Here is an 8744-nt window from a genome sequence, read left to right on the forward strand (position 1 = left end):
TGGAAAAGAAGAAGACGGAGGGAGATTGGGCGAGCGAAGCGGCGACGAACTGGCGTCCAGGAAACAGCCGCCTTCCTCTTCTGACCGACAGTCCCCTGTGTCGCCTCCATCCCTGCAGGCTCCAGCGTCCGCGCCGCTGTGACGTCCGGCTTGATCCTGTCGGCGCGCCGCCTCTCCATCGGGTGTGAGATGTCCGTTCCTGGGAGAAGGAAGATCGAGAAACACCGAGGAGGCCCCCACCGCCTCGCGCGCGCTCGCGAAGAGAAACAAGCGAACCTTCATCAGCGAAACGGAGGGAAGCTCGACCCAGCGAGTGACTTCCTCTCTCCTATTTGAGCAGTCTTTCTTGTTCTCGCTGCTTCTCCCTCCCTTCTTCTCTGGTGCTCTCCTGTCCTTGGTAGTCTTTTCCAGAGAGTTTCCTGTTTGCCGAGAGGCGACAGACACTGTGTGGAACTCGGTTCAACGTCTTGGCGGCCGACGTCTCGGTCTTCCAGAGCGTCGGGAGTCCCCTCTCGCCGTGACGCGGAGAAGGAGCGGAGAAAACGAGGTTCCAGGCAGGAACGTCTCCCTGCGCGAGAAGACCAGGACGCAGGACAGAGCGAAAGCTGGAGAGAAGAAGAAGACGAACAGACGGCACAAAACTCTCGGGAAGTCGAAAGCGAAAAGCCGCAGGCTCTCGTGGTGAGTCGTCCGGAGACGAGACCTCGGCTGGTGTCTCGCGCGCGCCGCCGTTGCGCCGTTGCGTCGTTGCGTCGTTGCGCTGTCTACATACAAACGCGAGGCTGCAGCAGGGAAAGCGGTCGCAAGACATGCGCAGAGAAGAAAAGCGTTTTCTGTTTCCTCTCACACCTGGCAGAGAGGAGACGTAACTGCTTTCAACGACGGAAAGAGATCCGCGAAGGTCGCAGAACAGTCCTGCGTCTTTTCTCCGAAACGGATTTCTCCTCAGGGGGTGTCTCTCTTGTGAGGACGCGGCAAGGAGGCATTATTAGGGGCGCGCGAAAGCGCATGCGCGCCAGGCGGCGGAGAGTTGTGCTTTGCGTCGACGCCTCAGTCCTTCTCTCGTCTGTTCCTTCTTTTCGACAAGTTTCATCGGGAGAGTTTTTCTCGCGCGCGACTCCTCTGCAGCGGAAAGGGCAGTGTCAGGTTCTCTCGCGCCGGGACTGTCCGGCGCCGTCGCTCTTCTGTGTCTCCCCGTCTTCTGCGCGTCTCCTCTGCTTTTTTCGCGAAGCCGCGCCCGGTTCTCCTCGGCGCGACTCGCAGCTCTTCGCGGCCTTCGCCTGTCTCGCCGCCTTCTCCCGCTTCTGGCTGTGAGTCTCCGCGCCTTGGTGGAGATGACGACGCGGCTCCTGGGTCTCTGGAGACACAATGATGTGACTCACGAGGACTGCAAGTTGACGACGTCGACGTCGACGTCGACTCTCCGGGTGAGGCTCTCTTTCACTTGTTTTCTTCGCAGGCGAAAAACATGTTGCTGTTTGGACTCAGTCGGCCGAAAACCACAGCGACGTAACTGTCCTGTCTCACGCAAGATCACTCGCAGGATCATAGGCACCTGGCCATACGAACGACTGAGGAGTCCTTTTCTCTCGCTCTCTCTCGTTCCGCGGAGAGACTTCTGCAGAGACGTACAGGCACGAGGACGCCGCACCTCCTCCAGAGGTTGTTCTCTTCCTTTTCTTCCAGGCGACCTTTGATGCATCCGAGGTCTCTCTTTCTCGGTTCGTCAGTAACGTTTTCACCGTCATCGTCTTCCTTTCTTTAGCTCTCTAACGAACTCCTGTCTCCTGCGTCGCTTCCTCGTCCTTTTTGCGCCCACTCGTTCTCTGTTTTCTTCCGCTCATTCTGTCCTATTCTCCCTTCTCCTTCCTTCTCCTTCCTTCGCTCTTTAATAACGCCTCTCCTTCCTCGTCTCTGTCTCTTCCCTCTTCGTTCTTCCTGCACTGCGTCCCTGTTCTCTCTTGCTCCTTGAACGTTTCCTTTGGCTCTTCGGTCTGCGTTTCGCTGTTCCTGTTCTTTTGCACCTGCAGTTGATCCTCGTGCGACATGCGGAATCGACGAACAATGCGTTGTTTCTCAAGTTGCGCGACGAAGCTCTCTGCAGCACCCGGGCGGACCGTGAGTGACGTTGCTCTTCTCTGTCGTCCTGGGTGTCGCCTTTCTCTCTTTTTTCTTGCTCGTTTCGCTCCCTCTTCTCCTTTTTTCTACCTTCTCTTTCTTCTCTGCCTCTTTCCCCCAAGCGCGCCTGCGAGCTTCGCTCCGCTCTCCCTCCTCCTCGCCTCGCGTCTCCTCTGTTTGCCTGCCGCTCTTTCGCTGTCTCCTCTTCCTCGTTCTCTCTTCTCGCGTTCTCTACTTTTCACCTTGTGCCGTTGAGTTCCCTACTTCTCTTCCTGCCTGGCCTCTGTCAAGTCGATCGTCTAGGAACCTTCCTGTCTTCGCCATGACTTCTTTCCGGTCTCGCTTTGTATTTTCCAGCTATTTCTTTTTCGCTGTCTCCACTTCTCCTTCCTTGTCTTTGCCTTGATTCGGTCTCAGCGCTGCTGAATCTTGAGGAGCTCTTCGAGGCACACCGGGAAGTGGGTAAGTTCACTCCTGAAGCGACAGCGCGTTTGCTCTCCCTGAGATTTGCTACATTTGTTTTTTTTTGTGTATAACTACAATCGATTCTCTACATTTCTTTCGCTCTCTCTGTTTCTCCTTCCTTTTGCTTTCCGTGTGCTTCTTTCATATTTACTTCTCCACTCGCACTGAGGAGTTTCTCGGTGCATTTTCGTCTTGATTTCCCTCTCCACTTTTCGTCCGTGTCTTTCTTTCTGTCTTTTCTCCACGCACTGCCCGAGGTATTTCGCCGTTTGTTTTTCTGGGTATTACTTCACAGTTTCACGGTTGCTGCTGGACCGTTTCCTGTGCGTTTCCTTGTGGAGTTCCCTCTGTATTCTTCGGTTTCTTTCTTGTTTGTTGCGTCTGTGTTTCCGCCCCGTTCAGAGCGTGAGTCCTCTCCCAGCGCGTCGCTTTTTGTGTCAGAGCTGGAACGCTTTCCTCTGCTTTTCTCTCGTCGTGTGTATGCAGATCCCGGTTTGAGCGAGCGCGGGAAGGTCCAGGCTGCGCTGCTCGGTCTGCATTTTCGTTCGTACCTCTCAAACTGTCACTCGCTTCCCGGCGAGCTCTCCGGCTCGGCCTCTCTGCATTCCTCCTCGACGGTCTCGTCCTCGTCCTCCTCGTTTTCTTCTTCCTCTTCTGCGTCTTCTGCTTCACTGAGCGTCGCCTCTGAGGCTTCGCTTGCGCCGGCGAGTTTCGACAGCGATGGCGACGTGCGTTGGCAGGAAGCAGGGCAAGCTCGCGATCCCCCGTCTCGTCGCTCGGCGAATGGGATGGGAGTTTCCGCGCCGCGACCCTCTGCTCAAGAGAGCAACGGAACCAAGGAAGGCGAAACCGGCGAGGCAGGTAGTGGCGACTCCGTCGACGGTGTCGTAAGTCGCGCTGCGTTCCCGGGGAAGCATCACACGGAAAAGGAAGCGAGAACGGAGCGAGAACGCGGGGAAAGCCGGGAGGCAGACCAAGGAACGCAGGAATGGCGGGGCGAGAGTGGAAGCGCAGGACGACATTCGATGGGCAAGGAGAAACGGACGGCAAGGAGATGGAAAGGACTGATGACAGAGAGAAGAAGACTCGAGGAATGGAGAACGAGGAAGCGGCGGAAGCGCCGGAATGAACAGAAGAGACAAACAGGACAGAAAGACGATCGAGGGAACTGGAGACACAAGGATGCGAGGAGAGGAGGTAGAAAAAGGATAAACGAAAGCATATTGAAGGTGCACAGCCGAGTCGAAAGGAGACAGAAAGAAGGTGACAGAAGAGATAAAACGCATGAGTCGTGGTTGAAACGCTTGTTGAGCTACATAGAATTGGTGTGTGCATACAAAACAGTAGTCACACATGGACAAAAGGATGACACAGTTCGTCGAGAGAAAATGGGAGACGAAAGGTCCACAAGACTCATACAGAAATCTGTGAGAGGAGCTGGGAGGAGGTCGCGAGCGTCTGCTTTCCGTTCGAGTCTGAAGAGGCTCTACACCGAAGGAGAGAACGCAGACAAGGACCGCACAAAGCGAGCAACAGAAGAGAAAAGAGAGAAGAAAGGAAGTAGAAGGTCGAGGCGGAGACAACAAGGAGGCGGGGTCCGGTCTCGGCCTTCTACTTCCTGGCAGGGAACAAACGTTCGGCGTTCAGAGGACAAGAGCAGGTTGACAAGATGATGGCGAAAAGAGAGAAGAGGGCCGGAGAGAAGAGGAACGGAGAGAGAGAGAGAGCTACGCAGACATGTGCGGAGACGCGAAACAGGGTACAACCACAGCAACGCCGAAGGCAAGGCATGTTTTTCAGCGAGAAACACAAAAGAGAAAATCTCGCATGTCGATTTGCGTTGCCAATCTTGTTCCCGCAGAGAGTGATGATCTCGCCGTTACTGCGGACAATTCTCACTGCTCTTCCGGTTCTGGACAACCTAAACCTGGTATGCTGGCTCTCGATACGTGTACGAGGAACGAATTGTGTGAGAGCGAAATTCTTGTCTCAGAGCTTCTTAGCTTCTTTCTCTGCATCTCTCGTCCTCTAGTGCTCTCTTTTTCCTCGATCTCTCTCCCTTGTCGTTTTGTGCTTCCTTCCTGTGTGTCTCTCTCTCCAGTTCTTTTCACTTTATTCCTTCCTCGCTGTTCCGTATGCTCATCGCCCCCTGGAATGTGCCTCTTGATTCGTCCTGTGTGTTGCTTTGCAAGGCCTTGGGCTCTGTCATGTTCCGATTTTTATCCGCTCTTCCTCTTCGTCTCTCCTCTCACGGACGTTCTCTGTGTTCAGAAACAGAAGGACTGCGTTCTCGATCCCGACCTGTACGAAGTCGGAGGCCTCTACAAAGTCTGTCGCCAGGGGAATCAGGCTCCCGTCTGCATTGCCTATCGAGGTGCGTGTCTGCGTAACCTCTCTTCTGTTTCTGTTTTTCTCCTTCTTTGCCGTTGTCTCAGGGTTTCTCTGCATTTTCGTCTATTTCTCCCAGTTGCGTGTCTTCCTCTCTCATGGCTTTCCCTGTTTTCCTTTAGGTTGGTTTCCTTTTCTCCATTCCTTTCTCTCTGACTCCCTTCCTCAGTTTGTTTTTCCTCTCCCCTTTCGCTCCTTTCGCTCCTCGTTTCCTTCTTTCTCTAGGGGTCCCCCGATTTTAACGTTTCTCCATCTTCTGGGCAAACCGTTCGCGCGTCTCGTTTCCTCAGTACCTCCCTTCGAGGAAGCTGAGCGCCCTCCTCCTCGCGGTTTCTGTCCTCTTCTTCAGGGAGACAGAGAGCTCGAGAGAAGCCTGGCTGACGCGCCAGCAAAGCGTTTCGACGTTGGTATTTGTTGACATGAGCTGCAGATTTTCCTCCGCTTAGCCGCTCCTTTTGAGCTCGTACGGGAGCCCCTTTTCCTCCTTTTTTCACTCCCTTCGTAGGACAGGCCTCCGTGTTGGGCGACGTAGACCGACGACTTTGTGTCTGCTTCCTTCACTCTTTGTCGAAGCCGCAAGCCGAGAACTCTTCTCCCGTTTCTCATTCGCTTTTCAGGGTGCACGAAGCGAGAATACGAAGAGAAATTTCCTGGACGTCTCTGCGCACCTGAGAGCATTGCAAACGGCTGGTACAACCAGGGTGAGAACCAACGCGTGGACGCATGAAGTCGCGAGCTTGCTTGGTTGAAGCATGGGTCGGTTCGCGAACAAGCGCGAGGTCTGCTTTCAAATGCAATTCCATGAATTCGGTGGCTCTAAGGCGAAAGGCGGCGAACTACGCGACGCGAGAAACAAAGTGCAACGCCTCACTGGAAGCATTTCAAAGACGGACAGAATTCCCCACACGGGCAGGAACGGGAACGTCCTGGTGAATGTGAATACTTTTGCGTCCAAGTGTCTGTACCTAGATGTCGTCTTCATTTATGCGCGGGGAGTGATGCTGAGTGACCACGGTTGGAGAAAGACTGTGTACGCTTTCCTGTTCTTCCTGGTTTTTAGAACGAGGCAAAGAAGGTCCTACAGAGGCTCGCGCTCGAGCGCACCGCGTTGCGGAAAAGTGAGTCTGAGCAGAAGACGAACTTCAGTCTCCTTCGCCGGAGGGAAAGCTCCTGCAACTCAAGCAACTTCCACCGTGCATGCAGACAAACGACCTATCCAGAACTCTATATATCCATCTATGTACGCAAATACATTTATGCAGATAGGGCAACAGATCGCCGCACATGAACGCGTATACGCATGTATGAATGTAAGCATGCGAGTGTGCATTTCTAGGTATGCATCTGTGTATCGCAAGCGAGATAAAAACAGATAGGCAGGAAGGCAGATGAACGTCGATGCGTACGAGACCCAGACATGGAGAGGGAAGGCGTTTCATCAGAGATTTGATTTGCAGGAGAGGGGCAGATGAATCTTTTTTTTTCGGACTTCAAACGTATAGAGAGGTTTTGTCCACGCGGTTGTCAAGTCCATTGTTGAGAGTGTTGGGATCCTGGGTTGAACGCTTGCAGGTTGCCCTGGTGTCTGCGATTTTCTCTTTCGTCTTTCGATGTTTTTTCTGTCTTGTGTCTCGCGGGGTCCTAGTGCCATGCGCGCGGTCGGTCCAGCGCATCGGGCACACGCAGTTGAGGTTTTCTCTCTTCTGTCTGCCCTTTCAGCGGCTTCTGGCGAATCCCTGTGTGTGGGCTGTCGGAGTCCTGTTCTCTCTCTGCCGAAGGCTGAGTCTCGCGGGTGTGTCTCGCTTTCGCTTGTTCTGTTTCCCCAGATTTTGGAGGCTCGCAGAGACAGCAGAGGCGGAGAATCTCAAGGCAGTAGTTGTCTTTAGTCACGCGCACTTTCTAGATCTGTTGATGAAGGCTTTGTGTCCGGCTGACGAGGGAGAAGAAGGCTCGGCTGTCGCGTTCGCTTCTCCGCTGTGCAGTCGGGGAACTCCGGCTGTCAAGTCGCCCCGCGTTGAGGCGACGAAGGTCCAGACCAACTTCCTCCTCCACAACACAGGCGTGACGTGTGTGCGCCTCGTGGTGTCTCTACATGCTGCCCGCTCTGCAGAACAACCTGGTTCGTTTCTGAAGGCGCAGCGGCGTCTAGCGACGGCCTGCGCTTCTGCGAAGAAGTCTCGAACCGTCGTTGTCGAGTGGTAGGCGGCGCAGGAAGAGGACGAACGAGGGAAGGGGGGGACGGCTGCACAGACGAGAAGCCGGTGGACGGAAGGAAAGGACATGGAGAGACTGTGCTCAGGAAGGAAGACGATTGCTCTGCGAGCGCTAAGCCTCGTTCTCTGGTCACGAGTGGAGAACGAAAATGACGACATTGAAAACGAAGTCGGATGTCTTTTTCCGGAGTTTGTGTCTCTCGGTTCTGGCTTTCTGTGCAGGATGAATCGCCTGGACCACCTGGACAGTTTTTTGCCCCAGTGAGGACGCGAGTTTCGTCCTCTTTTCTGCGTTGACTTGTTGCTTTTCTGGAAGTCGACAGGAAATCGTTGTCATATCTTCCCTCTCAAATGCCATTCCCGCGCGCGGGGAAATTTTCGACTGCGCGCGGCTGGGGACGTTTGTGATGCCTAGGTTTCTCTTCGGCAACGCACAGAGGCTTCTCTCGACCGAAGGCAAATGTCGTCTGCTTGTATCGATTTGCTTTCCACGTGTATGCACTGGTATTTCCGCATGCATGTATATGTACGTATGCGTTCATGTATATGTAGCTTGAAGTAGGTCAAGACCGAGGCGCTTCTCCATTGTCGTATGTGTACACCTCTGAACGCTTCTGTATATACCCTCGAGAGCAGGCAAGCGTAGAGAGACAGTCCTCGGTGAACACAGTTTCCCTGCCTGCTCGCGTGCAGGTCAACGCATGCGCCTCTCTCTAAGTGAACGCTTCAAAAATAGAAGACCCTGGCGAAGAGACGTCGATGCATTTTTAACTCCACCCGTTTGCATCCACGCGCATGCCGTCTGCCTCGTGCTCGTCGCTCGGCCTGCGAGTCGACTTCGACATGCGAGCGAGTTTGAGAGCTGCTTTCTTGGCGCTGTTACCACCCCTCAAGAAGGCGCAAATTTGGGCGCAATGCAGCGGTGACTCTGTCGCTTGTTTTTCTGCCCTGTTTGCTTGTGCAAATGGCGAGGGTCGCTCCAGGCGCGCTGGCGTCGCAGGCCTTGCTTCTCACTCCGTCCCTGCATAGGGAGTTGTACAAAGGGACTTCGGTCCGTCTCGAGGACTGCACCCGCCGACAGGTTGCTCTGCGTTTGCCACTTCGTTTCGAGGAGGTTGAAACATGTTTTTTGTCTCAAGTGTCGCGACGAGATGTTTCCTTCGGCTTTCTACCGCTTCCCGCAGCCGCTTCTCGTTTAAGTGGCCGTGCAAAACAGCAGTCCAGAACAGGGGGTTGGTTTCTGGCCGAGAAATGATCAGTTCTCGTACCCACCCATGCGATGCCCCACTCGATGTCGTCATTGCTCTGGCCGCTGCATAGAAAAAGACGCAGGAAAGGCGCTCACGTTTCGACAGGATGGTTCCGGAGCAACAACGCAGCGTCGACGCCGTCGCCGCAACAACGCGTTGGTGTGGAAAGACACGGGTAATCCACAGATGTTGTGTAGATGTCCTCAGCAGTACAGCGGGGTCGTGGAAATACCGAGTACGGCAAGGCACGTGGTACCTAGTCTCGCTCTGCCAGTCTCTTTCGTGGTCTTGTGTATAGGGGAGTCAACCT

At 54.4% G+C, this 8744-nt stretch overlaps 1 protein-coding gene across 1 annotated transcript; it reads left to right on the forward strand.

Moving 5' to 3' along the window:
• The first annotated feature begins 1093 nt into the window (after positions 1 to 1093).
• Positions 1094 to 8487, forward strand: TGME49_221460 (phosphoglycerate mutase family protein). The gene is made up of 10 exons (XM_002369934.2): positions 1094 to 1427; positions 2031 to 2118; positions 2536 to 2580; positions 3070 to 3470; positions 4445 to 4513; positions 4855 to 4957; positions 5589 to 5672; positions 6032 to 6089; positions 6798 to 7169; positions 7407 to 8487. The coding sequence occupies exons 1-10, from the start codon at positions 1335 to 1337 to the stop codon at positions 7447 to 7449; spliced, it is 1356 nt and encodes a 451-aa protein (XP_002369975.1). The 5' UTR covers positions 1094 to 1334; the 3' UTR covers positions 7450 to 8487.
• Positions 8488 to 8744: the final 257 nt, after the last annotated feature.

This window comes from Toxoplasma gondii, chromosome II (genome assembly GCF_000006565.2).
Source record: "Toxoplasma gondii ME49 chromosome II, whole genome shotgun sequence".
NCBI classification, from domain to species: domain Eukaryota; phylum Apicomplexa; class Conoidasida; order Eucoccidiorida; family Sarcocystidae; genus Toxoplasma; species Toxoplasma gondii.

Excerpts from the sequence above, each read along its gene's own strand:
- TGME49_221460 (XM_002369934.2), top strand. The coding sequence starts at position 1,335 with ATGACGACGCGGCTCCTGGGTCTCTGGAGACACAATGATGTGACTCAC. Across the intron at positions 2,119-2,535 it reads CTGCAGCACCCGGGCGGACC|CGCTGCTGAATCTTGAGGAG; the intron begins GTGAGTGACGTT and ends ATTCGGTCTCAG. Across the intron at positions 4,514-4,854 it reads TTCTGGACAACCTAAACCTG|AAACAGAAGGACTGCGTTCT; the intron begins GTATGCTGGCTC and ends CTCTGTGTTCAG.